General features: G+C 33.4%; 2 protein-coding genes across 2 annotated transcripts; one reads left to right on the forward strand and one right to left on the reverse strand.

Annotated features, from left to right (window-relative positions):
• Nucleotides 1–13095: 13095 nt before the first annotated feature.
• LOC133327471 (probable chitinase 10) lies at nt 13096–14818 on the forward strand. Its single transcript, XM_061535989.1, has 3 exons — nt 13096–13111; nt 13178–13927; nt 14721–14818. Exons 1-3 carry the CDS (start codon nt 13096–13098, stop codon nt 14816–14818), a joined length of 864 nt encoding a protein of 287 aa, XP_061391973.1.
• A 566-nt stretch (nt 14819–15384) lies between these two features.
• LOC133327472 (chondroitin proteoglycan-2-like) lies at nt 15385–16457 on the reverse strand. The gene is made up of 2 exons (XM_061535990.1): nt 15684–16457; nt 15385–15615 (listed from the first exon to the last, which is right to left on the reverse strand). The coding sequence occupies exons 1-2, from the start codon at nt 16455–16457 to the stop codon at nt 15385–15387; spliced, it is 1005 nt and encodes a 334-aa protein (XP_061391974.1).
• Between the last annotated feature and the right edge of the window lie 3633 nt (nt 16458–20090).

Below are 20090 nucleotides of genomic sequence, written 5' to 3' on the forward strand. Positions count from 1 at the left end.
GACACTTTGTTGGGTTCCTTTAAAAGACCTAATGTATTTAAATAAATATGATATGTAATTTTCAAAATATTCAAACACAATTAACCGGAAGGATGTGCAACCGAATATAAGGGATATAACTACCTGCAAAATTTCAACAGAACTGCAGAAAAAAATCTTCAAGAAGTTTATTTTGTTGAAGAAAACAAAAATTCTCAAGTATTTAAAGTGGCAGTCAAGGCACACGAGGGAGGTCTGCTAGTACTCATTATGACCTGCTTAAACAGACCTCAAGTGTTTAAATATGTTTGCCTTATAATAATCATAATTATGTTATGGTCATATGGTTTTTTTGCCAAGATTTTTTCACTCTACTTTATATGAAGAAGAGGAAGCAAACAAAAAAGAAAAGAGTGGAAGTGCTGGCCAGCCCTGAAGAAGCTGAAATATGAAACCAAATTGCAGCTGTGCAGTTTGTGAAATAATTGCATAATTTTCGTTATTTTTTTTTTTTTTCTTTTTGGTGTTGTTTTTTAATGTTTCTATGAAATTCGAATAGTTTCTTTATGGGAAATTTTAGATAATTTGTTAATGAAATGAGTTTTTGGAAAAAAACAACTCCAAAGGCCATGTGGTCTGAATGGCAAAAACAATGATTGTTGGGAAATTTATAACAGATGTGAAGAGGGATGAAGGGGGAGGGAAAGTGGATATTACAATATTACAAAGGGAATCTCTACTAAGGGCTTTAAAGAGGGAAAATAAATTGTTCGCTTTTATTTGATACGATTATCCCTAATCAGTCTACACCTCATGTGTGTGCTATGATTACAAAAGACAGGAAATGTAAAGATTATCCTTAAAGGAAGTAGCTCCTTGTTTTTATTCCCTTCCTCATTTAAATGTTAATATAAAACATATCCTTTGTCACATAATTAAAGATTTCTGATTACATTTTTTTTAAATAAAGACATACACGTGCATGCTTAACAGGATCCTTTTCTCATCTTAAGTACCCTCCTCCCCCCCACACACACACACTCTACCTCGCGTGCTATTATTTCACTCCCGAGTATTTAGTGGTGTTAATTACATGCCAACAACATATTCCCCCACGCTTCGTCCTCCAATTGTCATCATCTAATTACACATTTGCTTGGTATTGTTGTTGTTGTTGACATTCAGATTGTTTTTGTTAAGTGGATTATCCCCAAAAGGGGGATATTTTTTCTTTTATTTATTTGTTTATTTTCAATAAAATATTGTGGAACATTCTTTTGAGGGGTGTTTTTCCTTATCTCCATTCCGAACAATGACATTTATATCCACAAATGACAGATTAGGGAACGAGGGAAGGCTCTGTGATTTCTATGAAAAAAATTTGGAGGGCGTTTTAAATTAATTTTTACAAGCAAAGATAAACAGCAGATGGGGATTTTTTGATGAACAAAGAGAATGTGGATACAATGTCTCCAATAAACTTAAATCGGAACTCCATGATCCCATGAAAATGTTCGGAGAACCTTTCCAATTTGTGAATAGTCCTTTTTCTGAGAGACACCTTTGGCAAACCTTCCAAAAAATACCCCTAAGGTTCTCTGACTAAAGGGGTTTAAAAATCAAGCCTGAAAAAAAAATTGAAGATATCTCAAAGGTCTTCTGTTGAGAGAAAATTTGCAGCGAATCTTCATAGTCCTCTTCTGAGAGACACCTTCGGCAGACCTTTCACAGAAAAATACCCCTGAAGAGATCTCCGACTAAAGGGGTTTAAAAATTTAGTTCTGGAAAAAATATTCACTAAAAATGTAGATCTAATTTTTTATAAATCCATGTCTCAAACATACGAATATTTAATGGTCGTCTTCTGAGAGAGACCAACAGCAGAACTTTTAAAGGAAAATACACCTCAGGGCGTCTTAGACTAAAAATAGAGGACTGGAAAGAAAGTAGGCCTATTACACTTCAGGGCGTCTTGGACTAAAAATTGAGGACTGGAAAAAAGGCAGGTCTAATACAGCTCAGACTAAAAATTGAGGACTGGAAAAAAGTTAGGTCTAATATTTTTTAGGACTAAAAGAACTCTAACTATTCAAGGCCAAGTTCAAAGATCCTGAACACAAAATTTCTATAAAAAAAAAACTTGGCCTCACAAAAATTGTATAAAAAGTTAAGCCTTACCAAATATTTTTTAAGAATTAATTATCAAAAACATAAAAAAATTGGCCACAAAAAATATTTTTTAGGAAAAGTTAAAAAAATCAGGCCTCTATTGAAATTCGAGCTTTCAGAGACCCGTTGTTAAAAATATTTTTTACAGAATCCGCACCTAATAATAAACCTCAAGAATATTCTTTTATAACCCCTCACCTATAAAAGTACTCACAACATATTTTTTTATGACTACACACACATTCAAATGTACCCTTGAAATTATTCTTAAAAAATCCAAGCCCATAAAAATAACCTAAAAATATACAAAATTATTCTTCAACAATTCTACGCCCATAAATATATCCCAAAATTATTTTTCTTTACATCCAAGCCTATAAATATAACCCAAAATTATTTTTCTTTACATCCAAGCCTATAAATATAACCCAAAATTATTTTCTATACATTTAGGCCTATAAATATAAGCCAAAATTTTTTTTCTATACATTTAGGCCTATAAATATTCCCTGAAAATATTCGTTAATAAATCCACGCCCATTAATATACCCTAAAAAATATTCGTTAATAAATCCACGCCTATAAATATACCCTGGAAATATTTCTTACAACAGACACGCCTATAAATATACCCTGAAAACATTATTTAATAAATCCACGCCTAAAAATATACCCGGAAAACATTATTTAAAAAATCCACGCCTATAAATATACCCTGAAAAGTATTATTTAAAAAATCCTCGCCTAAAATTATATCGGAAAACATTCTTCAATAAATCCACACTTAAAAATATACCCGGAAAACATTCTTTAAAGAATCCACGCCTATAAATATACCCTGAAAAGTATTATTTAAAAAATCCACGCCTAAAATTATATCGGAAAACATTCTTCAATAAATCAACGCTTAAAAATATACCCCGGAAAATATTTTTTAATAAATCCACGCCTATAAATATACCATGAAAACATTCTTCAAAGAATCCACGCCTATAAATATACCCTGAAAACATTCTTTAATAAATCCACGCCTATAAATATACCCCGGAAAATAATCTTTAACAAATCCACGCCTATAAATATACCCGGAAATTATTCATTAAAGAATCACGCCTAAAAATATACCCGGAAAATATTCTTTAAGAAATCCAAGCCTATAAATATAGCCCAAATTTTTTTTAAATCCACGCCTATAAAAACCCTGAAAACATTCTTTAAAGAATCCAAGCCTATAAATATACCCTGAAAAGTATTCTTTAAAAAATTCACGCCTATAAATATGCCTGAAAACATTCTTTAATAAATCCATGCCTAAAAATATACCCCGGAAAATAATCTAAAAATTCCACGCCCATAAATATACCCGGAAACCATTCTTTAAAGAACCCACGCCTATAAATATACCCCGAAAAACATTCTTTAAAAAATCCACGCCCATAAATATACCCCGAAAAACATTCTTTAAAAAATCCACGCCTATAAATATACCCCGAAAATATTCTTTAATAAATCCCCGCCTAAAAATATACCCGGAAACATTATTTAAAGAATCCACGCCTATAAATATACCCTGAAAATAATCTTTAAAAAATCGACGCCTATAAATATACCCCGAAAAACATTCTTTAAAAAATCCACGCCTATAAATATACCGTGAAAACATTCGTTAAAAAATCCTCGACTATAAATATACCCTGAAAACATTCTTTAAAGAATCCACGCCTATAAACATACCCTGAAAACACAATTTAAAGAATCCACGCTATAAATATATCCTGAAAAATATTCTTTTAAAAATCCACGCCTATATATATACCCTGAAAACATTATTTAAAGAATCCACGCCTATAAATATAACCTGAAAAATATTCTTTCAAAAATCCATGTCCATGTCTATAAAAATATTTATTTTTTTTTATATTTTGTTATTGACATTTACAAAAATATTTTGTTTGTAATAAAAATTTTAATCATTCCCTTCAATTCACAACTCAATTTCCTCCAAAATAAAAGGCCAACCATTAATGGCCTTTTAAGTTATGTTGCTGCAGCATATTTCCTCGTTTTTTTATTTAAAAATAAAAAAAAATATGAAAATAAAAAAGCTTTCAAAAAAACATCTCACCCCTCCCCTTTTTGGGATAGCATCGGGAGGAAATACAATGCAACAAATCTACATATATGTGTCAAATGTGGTGTTTGTATGGTCCATTTCCATTTTTCAAAGATATTCGAATGCGAGAAAACTCTTTACATTTAGTTGTTGTTGGTTTTTTGGGCATCCTCCGTCTGTCTTTAAGAAAAAAATACACAAATGTGTATTTTTTTTTTGTTAGAAAGCATTAACGTGGTGTTTCACCATTTCATGTTGATCTTTTGAAGGAGTTGACACCACACCAAAAAAAAGACAAGCTAATATTTTAGGAATATTTCAAAATATTCGAAGAACAACAAACAAGCCAACAGCCGGAATAAATGATGCAGGAAAACTATACAGTAAAATCTGTATGAGGTCAGGTCAGTTTTGGGGTATAAAAATAATAACAACAAAAAAATAAATGGAAAAAATTAATGAGAGTGGAAATTATCTTTTTTGTTCAAGAAAATATTTATTTAAAAACTTGACTTGAAAAAATATTCTTTAAAAACTCCACTCCTATTTTTTTAATAAATCTACGCCTTGCTGGGCCTTTGAAAAAAGGTTTTCAGTAAATCCTCAGTTTGTTGGGCCTGTGAAAAATATTCTTCAGCCGATTTTCATAATATTCTTTTGCTCGAAGGACCAAATATTTTTTTTTGAAATTCACGTCTTGCTAAGGAGATATTCATTTGCTCGAAGGACCAAATACTTTTTAGAAATCCACGCCTTGTCAAAATAATATTCTTTTGTTCGAAGGACCAAATATGTTTTAATATACCTACGTCTTGCTAAGAGAATATTTAAATATATTTTGAAATAAATACACACCTGACTAGGAGAATATTCTTTTGCTCGAAGGACCAAATATTGTTTTTAAGAAATTCACGTCTTGCTAAGAGGATATTCTTTTGCTCGAAGGACCAAATATTGTTTTTAATAAGTCTACGCCTTGCTAGGAGAAGGACCAAATATTGTTTTTAAGAAATTCACGTCTTGCTAAGAGGATATTCTTTTGCTCGAAGGACCAAATATTGTTTTTAATAAGTCTACGCCTTGCTAGGAGAAGGACCAAATATTGTTTTTAATAAGTCTAAGCCTTCCTAGGAGAAGGACCAAATATTGTTTTTAATAAGTCTACGCCTTGCTAGGAGAATATTCTTTAGCTCGAAGGACCAAATATTGTTTTTAATAAGTCTACGCCTTGCTAGGAGAATATTCTTTAGCTCGAAGGACCAAACATTGTTATTAATAAGTCTACGCCTTGCTAGGAGAATATTCTTTAGCTCGAAGGACCAAATATTGTTTTTAATAAGTCTACGCCTTGCTATGAGAATATTCTTTAGCTCGAAGGACCAAATATTGTTTTTAATAAGTCTACGCCTTGCTAGGAGAATATTCTTTAGTTCGAAGGACCAATTATTGTTTTTAATAATTCTACGCCTTGCTAGGAGTATATTCTTTAGCTCGAAGAACCAAATATGTTTTAATATACTCATGCCTTGCTAAGAGAATATTATTTTAAATATAATTTTAAATAAATAAACATCTGGCTAGGAGAATATTCTTTTGGTCGAAGGACCAAATATTTTTTTAGAAATTCACGTCTTGCTAAGAGGATATTCTTTTGCTCGAAGGACCAAATATTTTTTTAATAAATCAACACTAAGGGTTCTGTTCTCTCTGCATCAGTTTGACCTAGTTTTTTATTAATAAGGTAAACGATGAAGGTAACACACCTTCATCGTTTTTATTGCCCAGTATGTGGCTTATGAAGTGCTAAAGAGTTGAAGAAAATTGCGAAAGTCAAAGTAAAGAAAACACATTTACTTGGCCAATAGTCATTAAACAGATACTGAAAAAAATGCCACTTGAAATAATGACTTGATGTCGTCTGGCTTAAAAGTCAGCCAACAAGACAGCCAGGCAATCAGTTACTCAGTCAGCGAACCCGTTGAACCGGTATAATAATGTTGAAGTCAATCAATTACCAATAACAGCAAACCCTGAGGAGAGGGAGCATTCACTTGAAATAATTCAATAATTTTTATTTTCTGCTTACACCCAAAAAAATATTGTCTGTTGAAAAGTTGTAATTAAGTGGCGGAATCAGGTTAATAGGGTCTGGCAAAAAATATAAATTTTTTGAAGAAATAAATTCGAATGTACCTAAAATTATTCCATTAGGGAATCCTCCGATCTTTTTATAAGGTATTTATTTTTTTATTATTATCGTAGACGAGTAGGCGTATCGAAACTCCTAGGGTAATAAATTTCCTTCTCCAAGGCATTAATTTAACAACTATTTTACGTTGTGTATGCCACACTTTCCATGGGTGAGAGACAGACAGACCTGATGCCACATAATGTGGGTTGGTGGCACAGAGCACTGCTTGTCCCCAAAGAACTTCCCATCACTCACAAAGCAAAAAAAAAACTATTTTTATAGCTGCGGAATAAAAAGACAAGAAATTCTGAAAAAAATGTCTTTCTTTCAGAGGGAACCTACTAAAAATAAAATGCCACAGTTGTGCATTTCCCTGCGATACACACACATGCCTAGATGCATTTTCCTCCTTCATAGAGGCCAACAAGATACAAAAACAACAAATTTGGAAAATCCGTCAAAAGCAAAACTTGTCACATGATAATTTCTGCCTTGCTGCAATTTACAATTTTGTAATTGTCAGATGGGGCTACGTTTTGGTGCGGGGTGATTGAATGGAAAATGGCTAGGAGGAACTCTGGATAAAGTCATTTGGTCATGGGAGTTGTAGAGATTTTTTTTAATGGGGAGTTTTTTCCTTTTTAATGAAATTGTAAAATAATTTGTTGCCGCACTTCGAGGAAGTACTAATTAAAGGGAGTTCTTCTTGTTGTCGATGTCTGCACGGCAATGACAAAGACAAGTGACAATACTAATTTATATTGGATGGAATTGTCAAGGCCTTTATTTTGAAGAGGAAATTTTTTTTTTTTTGATACAAAGAAATTTTTAAAACAAAAAAATATTTTGGGGTATTTCGATAGGCGTGGATTTATTAAAAAATATTTTGGGGTATATTTCTAGGCTTAGATTTTATAAAGAATACTTTTCAGGGTATATTTATAGGCGGGGATTTTTTAATAATATTTTCTGGGGTATATTTACAGCCATGGATTTTTTAAAGAATACTTTTCAGGGTATATTTATAGTCGTGGATTTGATAAAGAATATTTTCGGGGTATATTTATAGGCGTAGATTTTTTAAAGAATACTCTTCATGGTATATTTGTAGGCATGGATTTTTTAAAGAATACTTTTCAGGATATATTTATAGGCGTGGATTTTTTAAAGAATACTTTTCAGGGTATATTTATAGGCGTGGATTTTTTAAAGAATACTTTTCAGGGTATATTTATAGGCGTGGATTTTTTAAAGAATACTTTTCAGGGTATATTTATAGGCGTGGATTTTTTAAAGAATACTTTTCAGGGACCTACACAAGGCGTGGATTTTTTAAAGAATACTTTTCAGGGACCTACACAAGGCTTGGATTTTTTAAAGAATACTTTTCAGGGTATATTTATAGGCGTGGATTTTTTAAAGAATACTTTTCAGGGTATATTTATAGGCGTGGATTTTTTAAAGAATACTTTTCAGGGTATATTTATAGGCGTGGATTTTTTAAAGAATACTTTTCAGGGTATATTTATAGGCGTGGATTTTTTAAAGAATACTTTTCAGGGTATATTTATAGGCGTGGATTTTTTAAAGAATACTTTTCGGGGTATATTTATAGGCGTGGATTTTTTAAAGATTACTTTTCAGGGTATATTTATAGGCGTGGATGAATTAAATATTACTTTTCGGGGTATATTTATAGGCGTGGATTTTTTAAAGAATACTTTTCAGGGTATATTTATAAGCGTGAATGAATTAAAGAATACTTTTCAGGGTATATCTATAGGCGTGGATTAATTAAAAATTATATTTTGAGGCCTTCAAAGAATATTTTTGCGGTATATTTGAAGGCGTGGGGTCTTAAAAGAATTTGGGGTATATTTATAGGCGTGGGATCTTCAAAGAATATTTTTGCGGTATATTTTTTGGGGTATGGTGGTATATTTATAGGCGTGGGATCTTCAAAGAATATTTTTGCGGTATATTTATAGGCGTGCGGTCTTCAAAGAATATTTTTGCAGTATATTTATAGGCGTGGGGTCTTCAAAGAATATTTTTGCGGTATATTTATAGGCGTGGGATCTTCAAAAAAAATTTTTGCGGTATATTTACAGGCGTGGGGTCTTCAAAGAATATTTTTGCGGTATATTTATAGGCGTGGAATCTTCAAAGAATATTTTTTGCGGTATATTTATAGGCGTGGGGTCTTCAAGGAATATTTTTGCGGTATATTTATGGGCGTGGGGTTTTATATACGTGGATTTTTTAAAGAATATTTTCCGGGTATATTTATAGCCGTGGATTTATTCAAAACTATTTTTGCAAGTAGTCACAAGGCTTGGCTTTTTTCAAACATATTTTTCAAGTAGCCACAATGCGTATTTTTTTAAAATATTCAAGCCCCAGTTTGTGATATTCTCTGAATCAATTGTGGCTTTTTTTAAAATAATAATTTCCCGGCCTCAAGAATCCCAAAATAATTAATTGTATTTTCTGTAGAAAAAACCCCATACTGATAATTTATAGAATATGTCAGTGCGGTTTTAGAGTTGAGGCACTGGCAATGCATCACGTATTTTTCTATATTCATAAATTTTTAATATTCACAAGCCATGCAAATAATCCTCTACGTTCGGAAAACAAAACAAACGTGTTAAATTTCAAAATAAACTCAAACACAAAAAAAAACAAATGATTAATGAACTTCAGAAGGGGCAGACAATTGAAAAAAACAGTTCAAACAAAATTTGACAACAGGTAAAAACCGGATAGAAGGCCAACAAACCTTCGAGAGAGCATGAGAGAAGGATACTGGTAATTTGATACGCAACTCATGGAACAAGGAAGGACTGCACTTCCTGTTTGCATAGGCTGACCAGGCAGGCAGACTGACAGTGACGAAAGGCCAGCGCACATGTGCGTGAGTAATTGTCAGCCTTGACCACTTAACGGACACTTTGTGTAATTCTTCTCGAGCAAACACAGCCACACAAAGGACATGTGTGTGTCCTTTTTGGAAGATAATGACTGTTATGAAAGTGTCGCCCATAATGATGAGACAGTTATGTTTGTGTAGTTTTTTTTTTCAGGCGAACCAGTGTGTAAACATGTGTTTTAACTTTGGTTTGCAGATTTCCTTTTTGTGAGCCACTTGAAACTAGGGTCCTTGAAAAGAAAATGCCCTGAAATGCCGCCAGCGGGGATTTCCTTTTTTATTTTCAGTTGCAAAAATATTTTTTCTTAGTTTTCTACATTTTTCAAAACCTCTGTAATTGAAGGGAAAATTACCAACAACTGAAAACGAAATATCATCTTTTCTCTGCTGGCTACCAGAACAATGCACAAACAATGTGAAAACACAAAAAAAAAAAACTAAAAATACAAAACTACCTTTAATCGTCAGTTTCGTATCTAAGTCAAGGTTAAAGACCCAATTTTCGACATGTATTCCAAAATCATTCACATTGAAGTTGGCAAAAACAGCAACAACACAAGTATTTATTCTTGACAAAAAAAAAACAACAACATGAAACTTTTTGTGATAATGACATAATCAGAAGTTCGTTTTTTGAAGTGTTAAATTGAAGTAAATTACAGAAGAGATGATGATGATGATTTAATGGGAAACAAATACCATTATTTTTTTTTTTTGTTGGAAGCTTCAAGGTTAGGAAATCATGAAATCTTTAAATGCTATTCTGAATCAGCAAAAACATTAATTGTGAGAAATTAGATTTCATGAATTGTCCGAAAAAAATCTCGCCTAAAAATTTACCCTATGCATATATACGCCTACAAATATTCCCCGAAAAATAGTCCTTAAAAATCCACGCCTTTAAATATACCTTGGAAAATATTTTTTAAACATCCGCGCCTATAAATATACCTCAAAAATATTCTTTGAAAATTCCAGGCCTTTAAATACACCCCGAAAATAGTCTTCAAAAATGCACTCCTGTAAATATACCCCAAAAAATATTCTTTAAAACAATCGACGTCTATAAATATAACCCGACAAAGTTTCTTTAAAAAAACCCACGCCTCGTTGGGACTTTGAAAAAAATATTCTTCAATCGATCTTCAGAATATTCCTTTGCTTGAAGGACCAAATATTTTTTAATAAATCTACGCTTCGCTAAGAGAATTTTCTTGCTCGAAGGACCAAATATCTTTTTTAATAGATCCATGACGTGCTAGTATAATATTCATTTGTTCAAAGGATAATTTTTTTAATACATCCATACCTTGCTAAGAGGATATTCCTTTGCTCGAAGGACTAAAATTTGTTTTTAATAAATTTACGAATTGCTGGGCCTTTGAAAAATATTCTTCAAACGGTCTTCAGAATATTTGTTTACTCGAAGGACCAAATATTTTTTAGTAAATCCACGATTTTCAAGAAATATTCTTTTGCTCGGAGGACCAAATATATTTTTTTAATAACTCCAAGCCCTCCATGAGAATTTTCTTTTGCTCGAAGGATCAAATAACTTGTTAGTAGATCCACAACGTGCTAGGAGAGTATTCGTTTGCTCGAAGGACCAAATATGTTTTTAACAGATAATAATTTTGCTCGAAGGTCCAAATATGGTGTTAATAAATCCATGCATTCGTAGAAGAATATTCTTTAGCTCGAAGGACCAAATATGGTTTTTAATAAATCCAGTCTTGCTACAAGTTGAAAAAAATAGTCTTTAAACTAACCTCAGAATATTTTTTGCCCTAAGAGCCAATTATTTTTTAAATAAATCCACGCCTTTCTAGGACTTGAAAAACTATTTTTTAATAAATCTCTGTTTTTCTAAGAGCTCGAAGGGCCAAAATTCATATTATCGCTCGTTTTAAATTTTTAGGTTTAAAATTTACAAACAAAATCTAAATTTAAAATTTACAAAAAAATCTTTTCTTTCCTTGCTTGAAATTATATTTTTTTAAAACTCAAAGCTCATGACCTGAGACACATTTCTGAATATTCGTATGCTCGAAGGACCAAAATGCTTATAACCTTTAGTTTCAAAATACTAGGTTAAAAATTCCCAAACATTTTTTTTTTTTTTGTTTTTAAAGGCATGCAAACAATTTGTGTTTCCATAAAGGCATGCAAACAATTTGTGTTTCCATAATAATCCATCAAAAGTTTACTAAAACACTACATCAGTTAGCCAACATAGAATTGCCGGAATATGCTTTGGCTCGAAAGACCAAAATACATATAATCGCTATTTTCAAATTTCTAAGTTCAAAATTAACAAAAAAGTATCCAAAAATTGAATTCTGTGTTACAAAACAAACCCAACATTTTCCTCATTACAAATTTCCACTGAAAAAAATTTCCTGGAACCCAAAATAAATCGTCCAACATAAAATCACAGGTAAATCACTAAACCCCATTTCTTATTACTGCTGCTTTTTGTTGACATTTTCTTCGTTGCTGTTTTTTCTTCTATGTTTCTCCTTTTTGTGCACATTTTCTGCCAACATTTGCAATTTTTTTTTTTGCACCATTCAAATTGTGAACGATATCTCCGAGTGGTACCTACTAACAGCTTGACTGGTTGGTTGGTTGGCATAGTTGGTTGCTTGATGGCTAGATTGGTTGGCTGGCAATGGCTTATCATCATCAGGTTTCCACCAAAAGCACATTTAACGACATATGAATGGAAGCGCAGGGCAGCAGAGAGGTATGACTTTTATGGTGAACAACAAATCGAAATTGTAACAAAATCTGTTTCACAGAAATAAAGAGCAAAGCTTGAAATATAACTATTGTGGTAGTGATGGCGTCTAGCCATTCAGTTTGTGGCCTCAATAAAATGTTTGCTTTCGGTTTGTTGACTGCACAGCCATTGAATCGAAGGACCAAATTTGCAATATCGATGTTAGATATTATTTAATAGAAATAAAGAAATAAATGTTCTCTAAAATATTAATATTGGAAACAATTGAATTGGCTCGAAGGACCAAATATCCAATTGCGAAGCTCAATATACTTTACATGGTCTCTGGAAAATAGATCGAAGGACCAATTGAATTGTAAATTTGCACAGAGGTTGGCAATGACTCCGCTCGAAGGACCATTATATTGGTCGAAGGACCAAAACGAAATTTATTTTGACAAGGTTCATGAATAACCAACCGGTCGAAGGGCCAATTGCCCAGCAACGTTTTGTTGAATTTTGTTCACAGTTCCTCGAAGGACCAATTCAACAGATTGAAGGACCAATTTAATATTAACTGATGCAGAACTTTAAATTGTTCCATTATCTGCAGTATAATTACCAATATCTTCAGAATTTCAGAAGGTATTTGTTCGCATTCTTCTTCAATGTCAGAATGAGTTTGAACATGCCCAAAATCTGGAATAATTGATATTTGTTTATATATTCGAAGGTGAAGTTTATCTAGTTAATGAACTTAATGAATATTTGATAAAGCAAATACCTATACACATGCATCAGATAATAGACATATTCTATGTAAATAATCTCTTCATGGTGCGGAAATTGAGGTCGTTCTATCGAATTTTTAAACATTGCAGAGGGATACATGGGTATATTATATTTCACAATGAGTTTAGATCTAGTTTAAACGTGCTGAAGTGAAAGACATTAGCGGAAAGACGATCAGTTCAATATAATAATTCACTATGGGTTTTAACCTGGGTGAGGATTTAGATTTTTAGTGATTGAAGTAAATTAAAATTAATATTTATTTCCTATTCTTTGCAGTTTATATCTTCATTGCAATTTGCTACATATTGTGTCCGATTCAAGCCTTAACGGTGAAGAGGAAAATGACACGCCAAAATTCCAATCTCTGTGCCAATCATGCCGTCGGCGATTTGGTAGAGAATCCCTCGGATTGCAGACTTTTCTATTTCTGTGGTGATGATGGAAAACTCATTGAGGCTTCCTGTCCCTACAATATGTTCTATAATCCTCAAACTAAATTGTGTGATGTGGCGGAAAAGGTACCGCAGTGTAAGCCGGGAAGCAGTCAACAAAGTAGTTCCTCTGTCCAACAACCCAGCTCCCCTGTAGCCTCCGTTAACGCCGAAGATGTTCTGGCAAATGCCAATCGCTATTGCTTTGATTTATATGGCCAGGAATCGCAATCAAATTCCCTCGTTTTCATTGCAAATCCTCAAAATTGCTACCAGTATTTTATGTGCTATCACGGTCAGGCCTTGGTCCAAGAGTGCAGTGCCAATCTCTATTGGAATCCGAAAATGGGAAAATGTGATTTACCCACAAATGTTAATTGTATCCCTCCCGCGGTTAGTAATGCCAACTCCATGCAAATATCACCAGCCCCAGGAGGAGAACTGCCGCTGGAACAGGAAACCATGTGCCCCCTATATGGTCATCATATTTTCCCTCACACGGAACGTTGTGATTTCTTTATCTACTGTGTTAAGGGTCATGCCATTCTACAGAAATGTCCTTTCTTTCATTATTTCGATGTTGAAAGTGGTCAGTGTAAGGTTCGGCCGATGGCGCTGTGTATTAAGGATTTAAATTTGAAATTTCGTATGAATACTTTTTGAAAAAAATTAAATCACCAAAATAAATAAAATTCCATTTTTAATTGCAGAATCGAAATATAGCTACATTTTTCAATCGAGAGAACACTTTTTTAAAATAAAAAACGATCAAAATAGCGTTTTCCCAACACAAACAACTGTTCTTTTATTTACAGCCTAAAATTATGCATCACACATTGCTTTGTGCGATTTTGGGACCAAGAATCTTTTAGAGGTCTTTGATGAAACAGTTGAAATGTTTGGTCCTTCGATTGAAGTGGAAGTCACGTATGAAGTATTTCCTACAGCTGACGAAAAAATAGGGCGGTTCTCTTCCACATTCTCTCACTTGAATTGGTTCTTCGATTAGGATTGGTTTTTTATAGGTAAAAACCTATTAGAGATAATTTTGGCACCAAGAATCCTGTAGAGGTATTTGATGAAACACATAAATATAAGCAACTTTTGGTCTTTCGATTGAAGAGGATGTCACCTACGTCTGACAAAAAACAATTGAATTTTATACTCATTTGAATTGAGCTTTCGATTTTTTTTAGATAAAACCTATTTGACATCATTTTGGGACCAAGAATTGGTCCTTCGGTTGAAGAGGAAATCATGAAGAAACTTGTTCCTACGGCTTTCACTTTTTCTTATTTGAATTGGTCCTTCGATTAGGCATTTCGTTAGACAAACAACTATTTGAAGGTTCTGAATTATTCGGAATAACATTAACAAACCTGCCACAGTTAAGCTTAACGAAGATGGCCCTCGATTAAGCAGTTTTTTCATTAAACATCTTCGATGCAAGATTTTGTTAGTGGTCTTCGATGAACCACTTAAATAAAACCAACTTTTGGTCCTTCGTTTGAAGCGGAAGTCACGTGGGAAGTATTTTCTACGGCTGACGAAAAATTGAGCGGTTCTCTTTCACTTTCTCTCATTTGAATTGGTCCTTCGATTAGGCATTTAGTGACGCAAACAAGTCTTTTGGGGCGAAATTTTAATTTTCTGGGGACGAAAATGATAAAAAAATATTCCACTATAGAAACGCTTCGAATTTGTTGGTCCTTCGGTTAAGCGAAGGACCAAAAAAATTGAAATATTGATTAAAAATTATTTTCTAAAATTTTTGGTCCTTCGATCGAATAGTTTTTGTCTATTTCAGAATTTGTTTTCATTAGAATTGGTCCTTCGATTAGGAACATTGTGACAAAACAGCTATTTTAAAGGGAAGTTTCTATTTCAGATGAAGATAATTTAAGAAAAAACTTTCCGCCAAAGATAAACTTAACGAAAATGCTGATCCTTCGTTTGAGCTATTTCTTTTATTAAAAACATATTTTTTGGTCCTTCGACCATACACATTTTGTCTTTTTTGTTTGTATTTTAGATTTTTCATCAAATCCACAGTTAATTTGAAAAGAAATTCCAACTATTACTCTGTTTGGTGGACGAATAACATGTGGCTTGACCACGCAAAACACAAACATTGCGATTATAATCCCAATCCATATTGGGAGGGCATTGCATCACCATGAGATACCCAAGGCGGCATAAGTAATAATAATTACAATTGGTGGGATGGGGAAAAACATCGACGGTATGGTCTTGACATTGTTCTCGCGGTGAAACTGAATGGAGCTGTATTCAAGAAGAAATATTCAGATTAGAAATATTAAATAAAAAAATCCATTTCACGAAAGACCCACCTGACACTTAACATTTTCCGGATAATCACATTTACGGGTGCGAACATCGAAATGTAGGGAATGCGAGCAATGCATGGCGATCGGCTCACCATGATAACACATAAAATAATCTGAACAGGATTTAGGATGTTGTAGGAAGACTAAATTCAGCGGATCATCTTCTGCGGGGCATTTAACGGCAGTAATGCTAGCTTGAGTTGTGGAACTTGCAATTGTAGGAGGTTTTGGGGTAGTACTTGAAGTTGGCACAGCAGAACTTTGGGTTGGTTTAATGCTAGAGGGTTTTACGGTTGTTGTTACTATGACCGAAGAAGATACGCTTGATACTGAAGGTGATGGAACTGGTGCTGATGTTACCACATTGGGAGGCACTTCTGGATTATTTGGTTCAATTTCGGGTTGTCCGGGTTTTACCACCTCTCCTCCATCGCCTTCCCCATTTCCCTCGCCTTCACCAGTTCCCTCGCCTTCACCATCTCCCTCACCACCTTCACCATTATCGGTGCCTTCAAATTTTTTACAAACATCCTCACTGACATCGCATGTCTGATCAGTTTCCGAAAAATATGGTGCCTCCTCATCACAATCCCCTTCAAAGGACTCTTGGCCATAACAGAATATGTAACGCGAGCAACTATCCGGACTTGCTATATAACGATTATCGTTACCCTCACATTGGGCATAATATTCGGCGGAGATCAATTGACAAAACCATGGTGACAAACAGATCACCATGAAGGCAACAATCCAAATTGGTGGGCTTCCCGTAAGCATTTTAAGTGATTTTTTCTTACACAGCCGTCTCCGTACTTCTTTGATGAGTAGATTCCAAATAACTAAAGAATTTTTGGCAATTACTGCGATTCTTATTATAAGGTGTTTAAGAAAAAAGTATACCAATTGGAGTTATCTCAGTTAATTGCTCAGACAACATAATCGAGTTGTTATTAGGTTTATTATCGTGGTTAATTGATTTCGTTTACAGATTTTCAGTGCTGTTTTCTTTTTTAATAATTAAAATCTTGCAGAAGGGGAATTCCAAAGATAAGCTTGTCATATCTATTCTAGTCAAATACCTTTCCCACTTTAATGATAAGACGAAATGATTCATGTAGCGTATATTCGGTCCTTCGACTTGAAATATACGACTTTTTTAGGTCGAAGGACCATTTGAATAATGGTTGAGGCAACCACACAAACAAATTCTCGATAATTTTCCACAATGGCTCTGCTCGAATTTTTCAATTTTCGTTAATGATTAGTCATATTGATTCATGTTTTTGGTCCTTCGATTTATTTGTTCGTACCATTGGTTCTTCGACTTGAAAATATTAGTTTTTATGGGTATTCTATGGACAGAAGGAGAATTATTGTTCAGATTTTATAGGAGGTTTTGTATATGCCAAATAACCTCAATCTTAGACCGCCAAAACAAATCGAAGGACCATTATCTAATCAACTTTTTGGAAGAATTTAGACAATGGCAAACAATTTTCTATTATTATCCAAAATGACTCGAATCGTACCAATTTGTAGTAGTCTTCTATAGACAGAAAACTAATCCTTGTCTAGATTTCATAGGAGGCCTTGTATATGCCGAATAAATTCCTCAGTCTGCAAGTAACAAATCGAAGGACCATTTGCGCACACACTTTTGTTATTATCTTCCAAAATTCTTTAAATCGAAGGACCAATGACAGAGTTTTTACAGTCCATGACCTTTTCCCCAAATATGAAGTTCAATATCACAGAAACGATTTTTCTAATGATCATTAAGAGGCTAAAATTCTTCTAGAGATTTCGTACAGATGGAAGGCTTTAATATTGCATATTCCGAACCTTCTCGGTTTGTTAAACAGATCGAAGGATCGAATTGAAAGTAAGAACTTAGAAATTTTCAGAATTGCTCGGGTTTTTACAAACATGAGGCACGTGAAAGGCTCTCCCAAGGTCACAGAAACGATTTTGCTAATGATCGTAAAGGCTCACCCTTTACGCTGTGATCGAGTCTATAAAGGCAACATCGAAAAGGGATTAGAAAAAAGGTCGTAACAATGACTCTTTTAAGGGTTCTATATGCTACTACAATCGGTTTAGAGGTTTCTAATAGATGGAAGATTTTCATGAAGACTTTATCAAGTGTCATTTTTATTAGTTTTTTTTCTCGTTCTTGCTGGCCCAGCTCGAAGGACCAAAACCACGTTTGAATTATTAAAAAGTTTTCCCTACACAGGGATTTTAATGGAATTAGGATTTAAAGAGATCAGCCGGAGAAATTGTGCCACCTCTATCAGTTTTAGCCATAAGCATATAGCCTCGGACGGACAATTAAATATATGGTGTGTGTGTGTGTCGTGACGCCGCGAAATATTGGTCATAGACCCACCTTTAAGTATACCGATCGTCATATCTCCACTAGCAGAGTCGATCTAGACATGTGTGTCCTTCCGCCTGTCCATTATAATTTGTAAACACGATACAGGCCACAGTTATGGACCAAACTTCACGAAATTTTGCATGTAGGATGAGTTCTAGCCAATGAAGACCCCTATTTTTTTTTTTTTTTTTTTTTTTTTTTGTTAAAGATCGGTTAATATTTTGGGGACGAAATGGACCAAATACTTTATTTTTGTCTAATTTTCTGGTTGCGAATTTTTACATGGAGAAGGGGATCGGGCTAAATAATAACCATGTCTGTTTTGATAAAGATCGGTCTATATTTAGCGGGTCAAATGGACCCTGAAAATGACAAAATTTCTATTCTATAGCGTATATATTTACCCCTGAATGGCCTAGACCCGAGAAGTTGATAGTATATCCAAGAGGAGTGGTTGACCTTTAAATTGATACCAATTATATTGTCGTATGTACTCGGATGTGGAAGTTACACTTAAATATTTACAGGTGCTTACGTATTCAGATATTATTTAGAAACCCATTACCACACTAGAGGGCGGAAATATAGCGCTGAAAGCTATATATATGGATCGATGAGGATCCAGGTATGGTCAAGGACGACGCCAATAATTTTCGATTATGATCAGATAATAATTTTGGGATGAAATGGACCGAAATTTTATTTTTATTTTATTTATTTTTTTTTTTTTTTTTGAGTTGGTCTATAGGCAACAATTATAAGTCAAAAATCACAACACAATACACTGTAAAGGGAATCTGGACCGCAGAAAGTTATAGTTTCGTATAAGTTGTGTAGGGTATCGTATGATCGGCCCCGTCCGACTATACTTCTCCGCTCATTAGTTTTTTATTTATATTTGTTACACTATCTACATAATATTATTTTTTATTTGTTATATAATTTTAATTATCATTTTTTGAAGATTTTTGTTCTTATCTTAAGGCCACTTATAATTTACAATTTTCTTTATCCTTCACAAAAATAACTTTTAAGACACCCAGTCTATAAATTTTACACCTTTATATTTCATTCCATATTTTTGAGTATTTTCTTTTATGATTTTTTAATTTTTCTTATCACTTTATTTTCTACACATCCTCACAATTATTTCTTTTAATTTCTCACTTTTTTTATTTCACTTTTTTCTCACACATTTATCACATTAAATAAAAATGTCTTTCAAATAATCATTGATTAACTTACCTTCTGGTTTCTTCAGCAACAGTTGGCAACCTTGTTAACGGCGTTGGTGTTTGTGGTGATGTACTTTTGACAGCTATGCTTCTTGCACTTTGACAATAATGACAACAACGACGATGACGAAAAAACTACCCTATTCTCCAAAAAAAGGTATTAACACATAGAACAGCAATGGTGACATAAAAAATAACAGAGCCGATGATAATCACAATGAGGAGTTGTTGTTGAGACGAGGAGCCAAATCACACACGAGAGAGAAGGAGAGTGAGTTGAACACAGCAGGTTGGTGTGAGAATGAATAACCACCGTTTTTATTTTTTATTATTGTTGTTTTCTCGGAGATGAAGGGGTTTCTGTTTTTAATTGCGGCTGTGACTGCTGCTGGTTGTTGTTGTTGTATTTTCTTTGTTTTTAATTTTATTTCATTTGTGTGTTAGAATTTTAAAATGTTGTGTTGTTGTTTCTTTTTATTTTGTGGCGGGTTATTGTCTTGTTAAAACAGGTGCAATTGCATTTTTATTTGTTTACACTCTCTCTCAAATCAAACACAGATGGATGCCAATCAATGATGGCTGAGGGATTATTTTTGTTTTTCTTTTCTTTGAGAGACACAAATCAAACAACACGACAAAACAAAACTTTGTTTGTTCACAAAATGAGGAGAAGCAGACACTTTGAAAGGAAGAAAATAACAAGAAATCAAAAAATAAAATTAATGATGATCACACGCACACACACCTGTACAATTATGTTGATGTTTTTCAACAGAATAGAACATGAATTATTAT

The sequence above is a fragment of the Musca vetustissima genome, unplaced genomic scaffold (assembly GCF_032173495.1).
Source record: "Musca vetustissima isolate MV318-11 ecotype Yass unplaced genomic scaffold, APGP_CSIRO_Mvet_v1 utg25892, whole genome shotgun sequence".
NCBI classification, from domain to species: Eukaryota; Metazoa; Arthropoda; class Insecta; order Diptera; family Muscidae; genus Musca; species Musca vetustissima.

Coding starts and splice junctions, on each gene's coding strand:
- LOC133327471 (XM_061535989.1), top strand. Junction 13,928..14,720: donor CGATGTTGAAAGTGGTCAGT/GTAAGGTTCGGC, acceptor AACCTGCCACAG/TTAAGCTTAACGAAGATGGC.
- LOC133327472 (XM_061535990.1), bottom strand. CDS start 16,457: ATGCTTACGGGAAGCCCACCAATTTGGATTGTTGCCTTCATGGTGATC. Junction 15,616..15,683: donor CGGAAAATGTTAAGTGTCAG/GTGGGTCTTTCG, acceptor TCTTGAATACAG/CTCCATTCAGTTTCACCGCG.